The following is an 18457-nucleotide window of genomic DNA, read 5'->3' on the forward strand; positions in this document are numbered from 1 at the left end:
ACCAGGGGAACCTTCCAACAAATTTGCTTTGCATATGTTACTTCACCATCTGTGTAGGGTTTTCTGATCTGCAAAGCTCCTGATAAAATGTGTCAAAAGTCACAACGTAATCAACAGTGGCTCCTCTTGTTGAAGCCATACTGCTTATGCTTCTTTTTTTAACATATATGGCTGCATGTGGCATAGTGCTCTAAGGATTTGTGCCAGTCCGTTATCCACCAATTTAAATAGGCTCTGTTGAAACATGCACTGCCACTTGAATATCGTATACCTATAATCGGATGCTCTAAAATGGAAAGGCAGCTCTTGCTCTCGTAATATGCTGCCCCCACGGGTTCTCAGTTGCGTAACAGAGTTTTAATCAATAGCACCGTTTTTCATCATCTATGCAACTTTCACAACCATGGTCAAAATTTAAAGGACTGGCTGAACACAGCTGTTGTCAAGTGATAAAGAGCACAAAAGGTTCTGTTTCATAGCAACCGCAAAACAGTGTTGCACCAAAGCCTTTAAAAAGCATCAGCAACAATGCCATTTCATCTTTCCGTTTATACTCTACAATAATCAAATACATTACAGCCGTCTTTGATCTAGCATATTCTAGTTCAAGATGCCAGTAAAATGAATGAATTCTCTGCTCATCAACTCTACACATGGAGAGTTTGTCATTTTTTGATTGCTGCATTAATGTTCTATTTGTATTTATGTGGAACCAGCTTTCCTGGAATAATCTATTATAGGTAAAGTAAAATAAATCCTTGAGCGACATATCAAAAAATCTTGCGTTTCAATCTTTCCTTTCAGCCCCTCCCGCCCTCAGTTCAGTGGTTAGCCAAGATGATTTTTACTTTTTGTACTCCTGACAAAGACCGTAGCAGCTCCTCTTATATTACATTGAAAAAAAAAAAAAAAGATTACATAAATATCAAATCCCACTAAATAGATATGGTTAACTGAAAGAGAAATTAAAAGAAAAACCCTCATTCTAATCGGTGGCCAGACCGCAGTTGAAACATTTGAATAAAACAGGAATGGTAAATATATGTCCAACTGAAAGTTAGACAACTAGGAGGCCCATCCAGATCAAACAACCCTCTTTAGGCAAAGGATCCAATTAACTCTGCATGGGATAGAAGTATACAACAGGGGACACACAGCTGTCCTAGGAGGGAGGCTCTGAGAAACACTATTAAAGCACTCAAGTCAAAGCAAGATAAGTCGCAACAACAGGTCTTGAATGAAACACATTCGACCCTTACCTGAACTAAGCATCATAATGCTACTGTCAGCCTCAGGAGGAAGCACGTCCACAAGGGCATTGCTGTGTTTGTGAAGAGCAACTGAGGCATTGGGCTTCAGTAGTTCCCGGTCAATAGTGCTAAGAATCCTCACGTAGTAGTTGGAACCTGATGGGAGATATCAGAATGCAAGTAAGATTTGACTAAACACATTAAGTATTAAGCCAATTAAAACAACTAAAACCAGAAGCAGTTGATCACCTGTAGTGGACCCAACAATAGCAGTGTTCTGATCCACAGCCTCAAGAAACTGCCCAATGACCAATGGAATACTCTGGATCCGCTTCACCTCTTCCTGTGCATGGAGGAATTCCTTCTTCAGGTTTTTCTGCTCATCCTTGATGTACTCCTCCTGCACTTCCAGAAACTCTAGCTCCTGTTGCAATTTCTGTAACAAACAAAGATTATTCTTTGTACAAGCCCAAGAACACTATCTATCTAGACTGCTTTGTCCAACAGGAGAATCTCTTGAAATACAAGCAACTGAAGGCAAAACAAAAATAATCTCTTGCAAAATAAAAAAGAAATGATACACATATGAAAAAATTCTTTGGAAAAATACACCACACTATAAAATTTCCAAGTTAATGTTGCTTTATTTAGAACAAAAGCGCTCTACCAGCTTGTTTCAACCTCACAGGATCTTTTTCACAGTAGGCGAGTCTGCTCTGCAACAGCTAACTGGGAAGCATTGTGGGAGCTGGAGTTTCACTATACTTATTTACATGCAAACAAAAGAGGCAGTAGTGCTTTTTGTCAACGTAACATTTTTTACCTTTCTTGTAGTCATCATATTTTTTACATTGCGTTGTGTCCCTTCACACAGAGAGTAACATATTTAGCACATGATTAATGGTATTTTTAAGATTGTGAAATTGTACATAAATTGCATTCTGGTTATATCTAGTATCGGACTATGATTAGAGTCTAGTACCATCTTTGTTTTTAGTTCATAGTTGGTATACCCATTTCAGTTTCTTGATTTGTTGCACTACATACTAACACTGCAATGGACATCATTGCATGTTCATATTCATTCATAACATGTTCATAGCTATCGTTTCAATAGTTTCTTTTTATAGATGTACATATAATATTTCCTCATTGTTATTCAGACCTCTCAGTGTCTTTGTTTTGCGTCTGCTAATGTAACGAGATTCCAATTGTCTTAATCTTTGAGTTTTGTTACCCCCACATTCGTTCTGAGGAATCATAGCCATATCCAAACTATTCGATTTTGGAAAACCATTGTTTTGTTCTAATAACCAATTCTTTGTGTGTTTGTCTTTAAAATGAATTGGCAACAGCTGTTCTTTTAAGGATTGGTTTTCCTGTAGGCTATTAAAGGACGTGGACCTAAAAATATGAATATGTCCGGATTCTTTGATATCAAATGCCAGTGTTTTTGGATGATATTGGGGATTTTCTTGCTTCTTTAGTGTATGTCATTATCAAGCTTGGCGCTTCTTGTTCTTGTTGTGTGGGTACTACTGCTTGGTTTTTAGGTCTTGCCTGGCGAAAGCAGCGCATGCGCTACTCCCGCTATTGGGAGTACCTTTTGGAATCGATTCTGCCGAGGACTTTCATGCACGTGTCTGCATGGACAAACATGCCTGCTGTTGCCATTTGTCCATAGCAAACTGCATGCGTGTGTCCGTACGGAGTGTGGACAGTCCAACGTCATCTTGCGAAGCTTTCGTTGTCATAGCAACGAAAATGCTGCTTCGCGTATGCAGCTTGCCGTGAACAGTCCACCACCATCAGTATGTCGTACACATTATATTACGGCACTTTGAACATTAGGTTACTAGTTATGTTATGCTCATTGTATGTAAGGCTAAGCCACCTTCAGGGCGCACGCTGCTTTGATATTTCTTCTGGTGCACGGGAGTTTCTTTCTAAAGGCGTGTTTAGATAATTAACATTAGAGTAAATTCACTTAATTGAGAGTCTATTTTTTGGGCGCTTCAGGGTCTATGGATATATATTTATATATTTATAAAAGCTCTGTGGGTGGCCAGACTCTGGGAACAGGACTGCTCTGAAGTAGCCAAGAGCACATGGTGCGGTATGTGCAAGGGAAGGACCTTTGAGACCAAGGGCCTTGGGCAGGGCGGGGCTGGACATGCACATTCTGCGGTGTGGGCGGGGCCAAGGGGTATGGCTCGGTGATGCCTCGCTTCCTAACAGCATCTTCTGTGACTCTGGGCATCACTGGCACTTCCACAGCTGCCCCCGTTTCTGTGAGTGACCAATATAGTCACAGACACCTGGAGAGATCATATGACTTTATAAATAACACTGATAACAAGTTGAAGAGCACAGCAGCAGTTTCGTGGGGGTTACTGTCGGCATCTTAAATCCGTGCCAGTCTGCCGGGAGCACCTGAGTGGTACCGCCGTGGGTGGAGACTCATGCACCTGGGGTTGTGCAAAGAGGGCTGAGCCCGGACAAGCCGTGGGGCCGAGGAGGCGAGCTGTGAGGGTGCTCTGGAGCGCAGGTGAGCAGCATTCCCATGCCCCCCTCCCCCAATGTGAGTGCCATGCGCTGGGCGTCTGCCAGGAGGGACCATAGGCATGTATTATCGTGCGTGCTGACTCGTGTGTCCATATCTGTTGTGTGTATGTGCGTATGTTTGCTTGTGCGTTTTCTGCCTGGATGTGTTGTGAACAACCTTCAGTTTCTGCACGTGTGGTTATGTGATCTGTCATGAGCGAGTGCCGGTGAGACCATTGGTGTGTAAGTTTTAGCGTGTGTGCCAATCTGTTTGTGTGATATGTCTGCTGTGTATACCCATCTGCCGAAGTGTGTTGTGAGTATATTTATTTTGAAAGTTTTATATAGCGCGAACAAGATCTTTGCAGATATCAGAGCGCTTTACAAGGGCACAGGGGAGATGGAGTAATAGAATGTAATAGTTGAGGTAGTTAGGTACAAGGTGCATAGTTACATAGGTAGGTCAAAAAACAGGAGGTAGATAATAGGTGAGGTAGTACAAGGTGCATAGTCAAACAGTTGCGCCAATAATATAAAAGTACAAAAATAAGCATATACTTGTTTAAGCGTGCTACAAGTGTTTTTGGAGATAACAAAGGTGGGCATAGTTGAGGTAGATGCGTGCAGGATGTAAAGTCACACAGGTGCATCAGTAGTACAAAAGTAGGGATAGTTGAGGTGGTGTAGGTACAGTGTGCAAAGTCAGACAGGTGCGTTAACAATACATCAAAATACAAAGAGGGAACATATACAATCCAATAAGTCATGATACAAGTAGTACAGGTAGACCAAGGGGTCAGGCAGGTATTACGGAGCGGATTCCTGAGAGCTACAGGATAATAGATCATGTGTATTTAGCCATGAGGATCACTTTTACTTCTTTCTTAAACAGTTTGTTGGAGGAGATGAGCCTGTTTTCCGGAGGGAGTGAGTCCCAGATCCTGGGTGCCATTCCTGAAAAGGACCGTTTATAGGTTTTTTCCTTCCTGTATCTTCGAGGTTTCAGCAAAAGATTGTTTGTGCTTCTAGTAGTTCTAGAGCCACCCGAGATTGTCAGCTTTTGAGTGAGGTAGGCGGGTGAGTTCATGTGTACAGCCTTGTGAGTCATGCAGGCGATTTTCAGATGTATTCTGGCTTCAAAAGTTAGCCAGTTCAGGGATTTAAAGTTAGGGGAAATATGCGAGTGTTTTTTTGAGCCAGTGATGAGTCTCGCTGCAGCGTTAAGGGACGCTCTTAGGGGTGCCGTTGTAGTTAGGGGGAGCCCGCAGAGGGCGGTGCTTCCGTATTCTATGTGCGGGATGACTATAGATTGTACTGCAGTTTGGAAGTCTTTGGCTGGAAGGAAGGCTTTAAGTTTTCCCAAGGTATTGATTTGGAAGTTCGCTCCTTTGGTTGCCTTGCTGATGTGCTGCTGCATGTTGAGATTGGCGTCAAGTGTTATGCCTAAGGATTTTGCTGAGTCTACGACGGTAGGTTGTACATTTAAAGCCGTTAAGTGCTTAAGCCATGTTTGAGCCGTAGAGATTTTTGCGGGAGGTGAGAGCAGGAGGAACTTCAGTGCATTGAGTTTGAGGTGATTCTCTGCAAGCCAGGATTGGGTGTTTCTGATCGTGGTGTTCAGAAGCATGATGTCCTTGGGGGATTGTATTTTGAGATAGAGTTGGGTGTCGTCGGCATAAATGTGAAAGTGCACATTGGATGTCTGTAGCAAAGTAGTGAGAGGTTCCATAACTAGGTTGAACAGTGTTGGGGAGAGGGAGGATCCTTGGGGGACGCCTAGCGATACAGGTACCGGAGAGGACATCAGGTTGTTGCTTTTGAATCTTTGTGAGCGGTTGTGTAGAAAGGAGGTGAACCACTTGAGAACAGTCCCTGATATGCCCATTCTTGTGTTTAACAGTTCGAGTAAGTTCTCATGTTTAACTGTGTCGAATGCTGAGGAGAGATCCAGAAGGATGAGGAGGCAGGTATCATTTTGGTCTAGGATTTGGAGGGCGTCGTCCACAATGTGAGTCATGGCTGTTTCGGTACTGTGCCCTGCACGGAAGCCTGATTGATGAGCATTGAGGAGATCAAACTTGTCTATGTGTTTAGTCTGTTGTAGCTGTACGCATTTTTCCAACAGTTTAGCGAGGCTGGGAATATTTGTAATAGGGCGGTAGTTGTTTAGATCGAGGGGTCTGCTGTTGTTTTTTTTAGTAGAGGTGTGACTTGTCCGACTTTGAGGGCGTCAGGGATGGATCCTTGTTGAAGAGAGCTAATGATAATTTTAGTCCAGAGTGGGAGGAGCAAAGGGGTAAAGTCTTTTACCGCGTTTGCAGGAAGGGGGTCAGTGAGGTGATTGGATGGTTTTAGGGTGCTGAGCAATCTGCCAATTTCGTCTTCGGAGTAGGTGCCAAAGGATGACCATGTAGCGTTGTTCTTTGGTTCAGGCGCTGCTGTGAGTTGGGGGTTGGAGTAAAGGATTGCGTCATTGAGGAGATCGCTTCTTATGTTGTCGGTTTTTTGGTTAAAGAAAGCAGAGAAGTATTCACAGGAAGGTGTGATGCTAGTGGTGCTAATTGTCTGGGGTTGTTCTTTGGATTGTGTTCTGATTAACTCAAACAGTTTCCTTGGGTGTTTTTTTTCCTCGGGCGAGCTGGAGGCTGAAGAAATCTTTTTGAGCGTTTTATTTTTCTGAAGTAGGCGTTTCTCTGTTTCTTCAGGCTTTTTAGGTGCAGTGCAGAGGGGGCTGACCTCCAAGTGCGCTCTGCCATTCGCATGGCCCGTCTATCCTCATTGAGGCTCCCGTCATACCAGGGGTTGGAGATCTTGGACGAGACTCTTTTCAGTTGCAAGGGTGCAGCCTCATTGATTATTGTGGACATAGCATTTAGATAGTGGTCAGTCAGGTGTTGAACGTCCGTAGCGCCGGACGGGGGAAGTAGGAGATTGCAGCTGTTAGGCGGTAAGGAGTTTGGGTTGAGTTTCTTTATGTCCCTTTTCCAGACTTAGGGCTTAGAGGGTTGCACTGGGTTAAATTTAATTTTTTCATTGATAAGGAAGGAGACAATATGATGATCTGACCAGTCACAAGGTTGGATTGACTCCAGTTGAATAGCGTCCTCTTTGGAGATAAGGTCGAGGATAGAACCTTTCTGATGGGTCAGGCTATTGCATATTTGGGTCAGATCAAGGGCGTTGAGGAAGCATTTGAGGCTATTTACCACTGTGTCACTGCTGTCATTCCAATGGAGATTGCAGTCGCCAAGGAAAATTTGGGTGTTTTGCCGTCCTGAATTGGTTGATATTGTGTCCATGAGTTGTTGGCAGAAGGAGAGCTTGTCCCCAGGTGGGTGGTATATGATGTGAAGTGAGCAGACCGGTTTGCTTTCGCTGATGACATCAAGGCAGAGGTATTCACAGGAAGTAAGAGAAGGGGCGGACGCTTTAGTAACTGAGAGGTTGCTTCTGTAGATACAGGCAATTCCCCCGCCTGTCTTTTTGGGCCTGTCAAGTCTAATGATACAGTAGTTGGGGGGGGGGGGGGGGGGGGGGGGGACGGGGGACTAGGATATCCAAGATAGGTGTAGAAGAATCAGACAACCATGTTTCAGTCAGAATGGCCAGATCCGGTTCCTGAGACATGATGAGCTCGGCGACCCCCGCAGAATGCCTTTGGGCCGATCTGCAATTGAGAAGTATGCATTTGAGGCTAGGGGCGCAGAGGGTGGAGGAAGGTTCTATAGCGATGGGCACATTAGTGAGGTTGTTGGGGACGGCGCCTCTGGTTATCCTTTTGGTGCCTGAGGGGGTTAGAGATAATCGTTGGGATGGACAGGTGGTTGGTGGCTAGGCGATTTTGGGGGGCCGGGACGTAAGATTGGAGAAGGGCGTGTGTGTCATGGTCTGAGACCGGATTGGTAGTGCGTCTGGGGCGGTTGGTGGTATTGCGAGCGGGGATAGAGGTCCAGTGTGGGGGGAGTTGTGTGATAAGGCGAGTAGGCGGTGAGGAGGAAGTGTTGTTAGGTGTAGGGGGGAGTATTACGATTGGTGGTAATGCGATTGCGATTGGTATTGTGATTGTTGGTATTGCGAGAGGGGATGGAAGTCCGGTGTGGGGCGTGTTGTGTGGTAAGGTGAGTAGGAGGCGCGGGGGAAGTGTTATTAGGTGTAGAGGTGGTGGTGGGAGGGGGGTGTCTGGGGTGTGTGATGAGCAACTCTTTGATGGAGTGTAGTTCTTCTTTCAATTGGAGGAGGGAGGACAATCATGTCCAGCGTGAAGTTGGGCGCGGAGTTGGGGAGGGGCGATGAACCGGCGAATAGGTTGCTGGAGACGGGTGGGGATCGGTGTGGGGAGGTGGAGCTGGTGAAGGGGTTGGAAGTGTTAGAGAGAGGATAGGTGTTAGGGATGGTGTTGGCGTTATCGGGAAGGGCATCAGTGCTAGGGGAGGGAGGGAGGAACGGGGGAAGTGAGGGTGTTCTGTGTGTGGTGTGGGGTGGTGTGGAGGCTGGTGGTAGCGGGGGAGGAGGTGGGATATTGGGGGGTGAGAGTGGGGGGTGAGAGATTGAAGGAGGGGTGAAGGCTAGGCGTGACGGGAGTGCTAAGAATGGGGGGCGAGATAGGAGGAGAGAGAGTAATATTGTGTGGGGAGCAGTTGGGGGAGGAGGGGTGTTCTGAGAAGATTGATGTGGAAGACGGGGCGGGAATGCTAAGTGTGGAGAGGGAGATAGGCGGGGAGAGAGACCTGTTGTGTGTAGTGCAGTTGGGGAAGGAAGGGTGTTCAGAGAAGATTGGTGTGGAGGACGGGACGGGAGTGCAAAGTGTGAGGGGGGGTATGGGATGATGAGCCGAGGGTAGGTAGGGGGGATGGGGGAGCGGGTGGTGTAAGGGGGGGTGGGGTCTCTGTCTGAGATTGAGGGGTGGGGCGGGGTAGCTGCAGCAGGTGGGTAATTGCCTGTGGTGCTGGGTGTGAAGGTGAGGTGAGTGTCGTTCTGGTGCTGAACTGGGTTGGGGGTGTTAAGGGTGGGTGCTGTGCCGTCAGGGGTGGTAGGACAGGAGGTGATATGAGTGAAAGTCCGAGGATTGGATAGGTGCTCTTTGAAAGTGGGGAACAGGTTGTCAAGTAGTTCCAGGTTCCTGTCTGTCGATTGAAATAGGACAATCCCGTTGTTGTAAATAGTGATGGTGGTTCTGCCTGGGAAGAGTTGGGATGGTGTGATGGAGAGTGTTAGGCCATGGGTGGATTTCCTGGTGGTGGATACGTTGAGTAGGGTGAGGAACGCTTTTTTCCATTGAGCTCTGCGTGTAGTGTGGAAGATGATATCGGTGTTCAAGGGTCCATTGACCGATGAGAAGTAGGTGTCGGCAAAGGGGGTTTCTGGGTGGGACTTAAGGAAGTCGTGTTTGAAGCGTTTAGCGGCTTTTTTGGTGAGCAAGGGTGGGTAGTTGATTTTGTATGTGTGCTTGCCGATGAGATCCATGTTGCAGGTTAAATAAATGTGCTGAATGCACGCGACAAATGCCAACAGCAGGTTACACGGCTCCAAAGTGCCCCTAGGGCGCCACCGTGACACTAGTGCGCCTACGTGACACTAGTGAGCGACCAAAACACTTGAGGTAGCAGTCGGTAAAATACAGGAGAGGAAAGTGAGAAATGGGTGCAGGTTGCAGCGTTTTGCAGAGTAGTGCAGAATACAATTGTAGGTATAATTCTGATAAAATATAAGAGCAGAATACATATGCAAAGCAATCATTTACATGAGACAGATAGGTGTGTACCACAATACGGTAGTTGAGTTTGGTCTAGGGGTGGCGAGTTCTTAGTGTCAGTTCATATAGTGAGAATTAAAGAACAGTCCAGCGACAATGACTAGTCCAAGATGGCCACCCGAGAGAGAGACTGGACCAAAATGGCCGCCACATAGGTGGGAAAGAGACATTGTAAGCTTCTTCGAGCATGTTCCGTTTTTTGACATTCTATTTTTGTTTTCATAATCCAACTCACTTGCATGTCCGTTGAGTTCTTTTCACGTGCATGGTTGTACTTTGGGTGGTTCATTTGTAGGATCGGATTGCTGTGAATTTGGGCTGGTTTCAATCACGCCACTTGCCATCACTACTTCTGTTTCAACTGTGCACTCTGTTCCTATCTGTGACGGTCTCGTTATTCTACACACTAGATGTTCTATCATGGCACTCACGTTTTCATTTCCGTATTCACAACTTGGTCTCGCCTTGCATTGAGTGTTTTTTCTGTCATCAATTTTGCATGATTCTCCTCACAGCCTTGTCTGAGCAAATACATGCCTGTTGTCGTGTTAAAAATCGAGGTTGAAATCATGGTTTATGTCATTTCTCTAGATCCCCTGATGAAGGGCTTTTTTTCCATAAGCCCGAAATGCATTGGGATTTGTAATTTCATCGAATTTGAAGATTGTTATAACATGTCCTGGATTCTGTGAATGTCAACATTGTCCTTGGATATAAACTTTTTCATCATGACTTCAATACAACGCTTATAATGAACTACAACCAATGTCTCATCTGGTCATTTTCTTTCATCGCATAACATTCTGAACATTCTTCTTGTGTACAATTTAAGGAACTGAACAATATTTCAGAAGTTTTTTGATTTACACTCCTTTGAGTGATTACGCTGTGCACAAGGCTACTTCGACTCACGTCTAGTATTTCCTTGTATTCAACGACAAAGGGTTTGCAGGACCCTTTTCCTTGTGGCACGCAACTGATTAACATTGATGACTGGTACCTTTATTGGTATTAACATTGAGTATTGGATATAATTGAGTGCATCCAGGTTGCTCTTTCCCGTATTGTGATCAGGGAGGGCAGTTTCACTTTCATGCTAGCCCAGCTTCTAAGTTGCTGTGTGGGAGTCTTATCTTGCAGGAGCCTCGTGGGCACAGGAGGTGATTTATTGCCTTAGCTTTTGGGCCCCCCGCCATTTTGAACAATGGAGAGTTAAAAATGTGTACTGGCAAATTCAAATAAATACCTTGTTTGAGCTTAAAGTATGCTTAGCTCTCGCGGATGTCTTTAGCATCTGGCTCCATCAAGCCTCCATGCACGCCTGAGGAGCCTCGATCCCCCAGTGTCTGTAGTTCACCCGGTCCGCTGCAGCTCTTGATCCGCAGCCCTTTCAGACTCACCAGGCGCCGACGCTTGATTCCAGCTTGCTCCCTCCGCTTCACCACTGCAGCTCCCAGGGCCGCGGGGCAACACTCACACTCGGCCCCCGCTCCCTCCGCCAGACACCAGATGGGGCGACGACGCTTGTTTCCCGCCTGCCTCGCGCCCGCTTGCCTCGCTCCACCACGGCAACTCCCTGGGCAGCAGGGGTGCCCGTCTGGGTTGAGGAACCTTGTTACTTTACGGATCACTTCTGATATTAGCAAGCAGGACGCACATTTGCCTCCAAAGGAGAAGTCTTGATCCAATTTAGCTCATGAAGTTTACTTTTCTCAGATGCTGAACAACCCAATGCTTTTTGGCGTACTCACTCCAGGACAGGGAAGTATTGTTATATTTATTTGGCAGTCAGTACTGAGACAGGGAAGTATTGTTATATTTATTTGGCAGTCAGTACTGAGACAAACTGCTTGGGGGCAGGCTCACTCGATCCTCCAGAGCCCGGTGGCCCCCACCGCTGAGTGCCGCAACTACCCCTCCGGTGTCCGCAGGTCCTCTCCCCAGGTCTCGGCAGCAGCTGGGGGGGCCGCCGGGAGTCACCGCCGCAAAGGGATTCCTGGTGTTGTCCGTAGGGCAGTCGGACGCTCCCGAGCCGCAGACCCTCCCGCCTCCGCCTCAGGAGGCGATGCCGATCGCTTCTAACATGCCTCGCCGTGTTCCTCGGGGCTCCACTCCGGACGCTAGCGCTCCCCCTCGCCTCAGCTCCCGTTGTCTTCGGAGTACAGGGCATCCGTCTCGGGCATTGCCGCTGGCATAGGCAGCCCGGGGTTCATGCAATGAGGGGGGGAGGGGGTCCCGATTCTCTCCTACGACGGCCGGGGGGGGGGGGGGTGACCAGGGACCCCCGCAGGCTTCAGACCGAGCCACAGGAGACTTCAGGCAGCCAGACGTTCGCCCCAGGCACCGCCGCTGGCCAGGGGCAGTCGAGTGTCCGGTGAGGCGGGGGCGATTCGGTCCTCTCCCTCGGCTATCCCAACCTCCGAGATCGTGGAGAAGAGGAATCCTCACGGTGCTCCAGCCGCTTCCAGTCAGGTAAGGGTGCTGAAAATGTTATTCCTGTTGCGATAGATTATTAGATGCAGTTACTAGCTTGCGAGGGCCGGGGGTGCTGGGTGCTAACAGGGATTAAATCCAGAATTGGAATCCCAAGCACTCGGAGCTCTAGCCCAGAGCGACTGCACGTGTGTGTAAATGTGGGTGTGTGCCTGTGAGAATATCGACGTGTGTGCTGTGTGTGATGTCCATGTACCAGACGAGCAGGGCCGTTCAGAGGTAAAGCTAATACTGCGCCCAAAAGCTTTAAAAGCCACACCCATGAGGGGAGTCTATGCGCTTCTGAACATGTGCGCACGCAGTGTGTGTGTCCAGCAGTGCGTGCAGCAGAAATCCTGCCTGTGGAGGGTATCTGCTGCAAAGGGCTGTGTAGCTAACAGTGCATGTGTGCACAGAGTATGTCCAGCTGTGAGTCTGTACAGTGTTAGTGCGGGTTTGTGTGTTCCTGTGGAAGACTTGGGATGGGAGCCTGCCTAACTCGACAACCAGGCACTGGCGGTTGAGCGGGTTCAGAACCTGTGCCCTAGATGTTGCACAAAGTCCGCATTCACCCACTGAGCTTTGTGACCAAGATTAGTATCTGTGACCTGTGCGCAACACATGGGTCATGGAAGTTGCTGCATTAACTGATTTACTGTTTAGTAGGGATCAGCTCAGCTCCCGTCTCAGTCTCAGACATGTCAGGGCCAAACTACCCTCTCGAGAAACAGGTTGTCTGTTTAGATGAAGAGCCATGGTTGGCTTTGGAGACTACGGAAGGCATGGGGACGACGTTCCAAATAGTTCCTGCCCACTTCGACCTCTGCTGTGTGACAGTGATCAGGAAGGAAAATGTTTGAGTGTTTGCTTCATGTCAGCAGCGTGTGTGTGTGTTTGTGAGAAATGAAATACCAGCATTTGTAAAGCGCACAGCTACCTCCGGAGAGGTGTCAAGGAGCTGGGGGCCGTCGGGAAGATTAAGCAAGCTATTGCCCGGAGTCTCACTGACTGACTCTCACACTGACTGTCTCACTAACTGACTGTCTCACCGACTGATTGACTGTCACGGATTGACTAACTCGCTCTCTCACCGATTGACTGACACTATCACTGATTGACTGACTCTCTCTCGCTCACTGACTTACAGACACTTCTTTATTATGACTTTTCAGCATGCTGCAGACATCTGTACAGCACAGATTAAAGACGTAGGTCAAGTCAATATCTCTGGCTAAACACTTATAAGTTCCCAAAGGCGAGACCTATTGGCTATGACAATGCTTGTTCTCTGAGTAATCAATGTCTCTGCACAAGATTTATTTCTGACACATTTTTGCAGATCTCTTAGTTTACATCCTTTTTCCCAGTCTGTACACTGTATCTGCGTCCTCTTCTTTGGAACAGTTCCTTCGCATTCTGATTAGTTCTCCCTGCGGGATGTTTTTGATCAGTGATGTCGGATGGAAGCTTGTTCCATGAAGTATGCTGTCAGTTGAGGTCTCTTTTCTATATGACGTTGAATGGATTTCACCTTTTTCTATATAGACCTGTATATCCAAAACTTTTATTCTAGTGCTTCTGGTTGAACAGGGAAATTATAGTAATAACTATTTTGATTCACCTTTTCAAAGTACTTAATTAATTACTTATTGTTCCATTCCAAATTAAACATATCTGACCCATAGTACTATCTTATTGAGTTCCTGTTGATTTTCTGTTCCGCCAGCAATATCCTTTTCCCACCAGCCCATTACAATTTTAACATCATTTGGTGAAGATATGCCTATGGCAGTTCCGCATTGCTGTTGGTTAAAAAGGAACATTATTAGTCAAGCACATTTTAATCATTGTCAATAGCATCCTTGAGTGTTGCAATTCCGTGATTTTCGTTTGCTTAAAAAAATAGGTTCAAGCCTGCAGCTCTATTGCATGTCTAACTGAGGTGTACAGAGACACCATGTATATTGTTACTATTAAGAGATTTTCATTCCAACTGGTCTCAGACAGTATGCGTAAGAAATCTCTCATCTCGCTTATATAAGAGCTTAAGCTGTAGACTAGTGGTGCAAGGTATTGATATACATAGATTGATATTTTCATGTATGAGTCGCAAGTGGAGACAATAGGTCTGCCAGGGAGAATGCGGAGTGTTTTGTGAATTTTGGGTAAAAAGTATATTGTTGGAATAGTAGGTTGACATTTAACATGAAATTATATTCGTCGTCATTGATTACAGCTAAATCGTGCCAATTCTTTAAGTTTATTATTCAAATCCATAGTCATCCGATTTATACGATTAGTGATAGGTTTTGTGTAGTTGGTTGTGTTGCATATTTGTCTGTAGGCTTCTTCCATATAGTCACTTTTGGTAAGTAAACTTTATTGCCCTCTTCGGGCAGGTTTGATTAATAAGAAATCATTTTCCATCAAAGTTGTCAATGCTGTACGTTATTTTAGTGTGAGGTTTTCTATTTTAACACAATGTCATATCGTTGTCATATTTTCTAGATCTGTTGTAATAGCTTCAGAAAAAAGATCGAATTTACTTCTTGAGGAAAGTGGAGACAATATTTGGATTTATTTTTCAGTTTTCTGAAAGACTGTTTGCTTGTTTCTATAGAAAGTTCCTGTATTTTAATTTAATCTTTATTGTTTAGTTAATTAAAACCATAACAAGTTTCCTGGTCAGTTCACAAACTAATATTTTAAAGATAAAATTTGCATGAAAAAAAAAATGTTCAAGAATGAAATTGCAACAAAATAAAATCCAAATAATCATATTCATGACGATAAAAAAAAAGAACAGAAAAATATAAAACGTTAAATGTCAAGGAATAAGAAAACATGAAACATAATACTTTTAAAAAATATATATTAAATTGCTTTTAGGCGTTTTTCAAACGCAAGCGGGAACTTCATCATCTTGCAGTTTATTTGGGGGGCCATTGAATCCAAACAACAAATGACCGCTGTCCTGCATGTGCGCAGTCTCTTAGCCAGAAAGCAGTTCTTTAAGAAGTGCGTTCGCTCTTGATTCAGCTTCTTACAGTGACATGTAATGTGAATTAAATCTTCCTTGTGACCACATAGCAGACCGGCAACGGATAGTAGTTTCCAGGCAGGCTCGTCTGCCAACGTTGGATATTTACCAAATCTTAGGGCCATCAACCTTTTTTTTTTAAAAACTGAATAGGTAGAAGCCAAGTAAGACGCCGGAGTAAGTGATTTATAACTGTTTATCACGGCCCAAGCGTGAGAGCGATGGGAAAAGATTTCCTCATCAGTTATCAAGGAATGGAATTTGGCCGCTTTATTTATAACATGTTTAAATGAGGTAAATGGCAAATTCTTATCCCAAAGCTCTGCAGTACTTGTTAATTCCAATGCGCTGGACACAAATGTATTTGCTTCAGATTTTTCAAGTGTTTTGTCATATAGCTACTTCTTTTCTACATACTGTGTTAAGTTAGCATGAGTTTATTAAATGTTTGCACGCCGTTTATTCTTGCTTCACTTTTGCACACGACACATAATTGTTGTTTTAGCTTTCAACCTAGAAGAGCTTCGTGATTTACTAGAGAAATAATATGTTATTGCTCTGATATCAGTTTTGTTCTGCACTCTGTCTGCACACCGAGTGCTGAAGGCTACACGGATAACTTAACCCAGTGTTGTTGTAAGGTCTGATCTTCGCACCTTTATAGACATAACACACATGCTGCTGCCAAAATCTGGCTCTAGGCGAGTTTTATATTGTGATGCTGAACGCACAAAAACACACTGGATATGCTTCGCATGCAGAGAGCTGGTGGAAGGTGATGTGATCGTCCTGCCACTGAGATTTTAAGGTATGGGCCCGCCCTGCTAAAACCCAAATGAGACCTTCATAGATATAATATACTATGCTAAATAGGGAGAGTGTGAATTAGACATTGTTAATTTCTATTCATTTCAGCATATTAGTATGCTCTCACCATTCGCCTTTTATGGACTGATAACTATGCTAATAACTTTGTTGCTTATAATATGTTTGTTAGTATTATACAAGATACTGCGTTTGAGAACCTTGCATTAGTAAATAAATATTTCAAACGTGCACGTGTCCTCTTTTACTCCACGTTCTGGTTTGTGATGATTATATAGCGAAAGAGTGTTCATGTGTTCCACGATTCCTGAGGTAATCTAAGTTCATGTTCTGGTCTGTCTAAGCATTGGGAGTTTGTTATGACCAATGAGACACTGTAGCTAGCTCGGTAAGGGGATTTTGGGTAGTGAGGTGAGTTTTGGGCCATCCTAATTCACCGAGGTTCCAGGTCTCTATGCACAGTTCTGTAGGAGAACGGAATTCCCGCTACAGTTTCAAATTCCTGCCATAGAAATTTATTTAGATTATTATCAATGGCATACCTTAATACATGTATACAGTCTACCCACTGTCTCATTCATAAGACCAAATTCTAAGCGCATTTGCGCTGGTGAAGCGGAGATGGGAAGTTGAGACTTTCTTGTAGATTTTGGTAATTAAATTGTTTAAAAGAGCGGAGTCCTTAACGTGCATTGCTACACTTGCATAAGCTAAGGTGGGAAGTGTTTTGCTGGCAATTACAGATAGGAATGGTTTGAAAGATGGACCCTCTAATTTTTTTTGACAGGGTACTAAATGCAAAAATTAAGGCTACAGCTCTTTGTGTTAAGTAATTTTTCTGGTCTTTTAACGCTAGTTTATCATCAATGAAGTATCCCAGATATTTAGAATTTGATACCCTTTCCAGCCTTTTTCCTTCAAAACAAATGTTGCAATCGGTTGAGCGTCGATTGGTAATTAACATTGTTTTAGTCTTAAATAAGTTCAGAGACAGCTTTGTTTACGTACAGAAAAGCAGAAAGTGCAGTTAGCAACCTGGACATACCAACTTTTGTTAAGCTCATGAGCACAATGTCATCAGCATATGCAAGATGAGTGAGCTGCAAATTGCCTAATTTCGGTGAGTGAGCGTTAAACGTGTTTAACTTGCCGGAGAGATCCGAGAGGAATAAATTAAATAAATGTGGAGCCAAGACACAGCCTTGTTTTCAACCAGTTCTTGTGAACACTTTCCTTGATAAACGGGAACCATCTCCTTATTTTACCTGTGTCCATGAAAATTGTAGCAGGCCCCGCAATAAGCTCTCCGGTATAGCCCATGCTCTCAATTTAGCCCATAGTAGGTCCCGATCCACACTATCAAATGCGGCTTGCAAATCTATAAAACATAAGTTCAACTCCTGTTTGATGCGCTGACATTTTTCAGCTATCATCGTGATGGATAAAATATTTGAAATAGTTCCGATCCCCTCTCTAAACCCAGTTTGGTTGATTGGGATCAGTTCTCTTTCTCCAGACCAGGTTACCTGATCTTTTAAGAGCAGCGATGCAAAATATTTTGCTTCCACGTCCTGTAGTGCTATTCGTCAGTATTTAAGTGGATTGGATCTTTCACCACCTTTATATATAGGCATTATTATGGAGCCTTTCCAGCACTTGATTGTAGGTTTGTACATCTGAAAAGAGGTTCCCAAGAGGTGTGCTCCAATAATCAGGCGCGTGTTTGTAAGCAGCTTGCGGGATGCCATTTGGACCCGGGGCCCCGTTGCTTTTGACCTTTTTAATTACTTTTATTATCTCATCCGCAGTAGAAGGTCCGAGCGTTGCAGCCGATGCGGAAACTTTACTTAAATAGACTAGCGGCTGGCGGCAGCAATCCACCTGATTTGTCCTTTTATGATGATGTTGCAGAATTGGTTGATCCCCTAAAGGTTTTATTGTATTTTCTTTGAATTTTGCTGAAAGAAAAAGTAGCCCATTCGCTTTCCTGCACGTTTGATGTTAGTACATTCCGAGGTCTTGTTAGTTGATTTATAATTTTCCAAAAAGTAATTGAGTTAGGAAGTTTGGAACTGAAGAGCAATTTAGTCCAAAAACTCATTTATCCCTCTTATGCTCACAGACCTTTTTATACAATTTTCTTAGAGCAAGAAAAGTGTCCAATTGATTTAAGTCTTTGGCATTTAGTTGCAACTTCTTATGTGATTTTCGCAGATCCTTTCTTAGATCATTCAGTTCCTTTGGCAGTTTGCTATTTGGACCGCGCCCATTGTCCTTCACATTAGGCGATTTCATTTTGAGCTTAAGATTCTCTAAAAAGAGAGTCCATGCTTGAATGCTATTCGTTAGCGTGTCACCTAAATTGTTCATTGTTTCCTCTATTATCGAGAACCACTCGATTTTATTCGAATTAGACCAGAATATACGTTTTTGGTTCATAGTGCATAGTTGGCCCTCAAGTATGTATGATGATTGGAATTTTTCCACACATAAGTTGAATATAGTATGTTGCATTGCATGATCACTCATAGTTGTAAAAACGATCTAATAGGGGAAACAGTGAAAGACTTGCGA

At 44.6% G+C, this 18457-nt stretch overlaps 1 protein-coding gene across 1 annotated transcript in view; it reads right to left on the reverse strand.

Annotated features, from left to right (window-relative positions):
• Positions 1–18457, reverse strand: part of PSMC4 (proteasome 26S subunit, ATPase 4) — a 113334-nt gene that overhangs the window by 69702 nt on the left and 25175 nt on the right. The window contains exons 3-4 of the mRNA XM_086930046.1: positions 1500–1686; positions 1260–1406 (exon numbers count right to left, since the gene is read on the reverse strand). Coding sequence (XP_086786172.1) covers positions 1260–1406; positions 1500–1686 — 334 coding nt within the window. The remainder of the gene's footprint in view (positions 1–1259; positions 1407–1499; positions 1687–18457) is intronic.

The sequence above is a fragment of the Lissotriton vulgaris genome, chromosome 7 (genome assembly GCF_964263255.1).
Source record: "Lissotriton vulgaris chromosome 7, aLisVul1.2, whole genome shotgun sequence".
In the NCBI taxonomy this organism is placed as follows: domain Eukaryota; kingdom Metazoa; phylum Chordata; class Amphibia; order Caudata; family Salamandridae; genus Lissotriton; species Lissotriton vulgaris.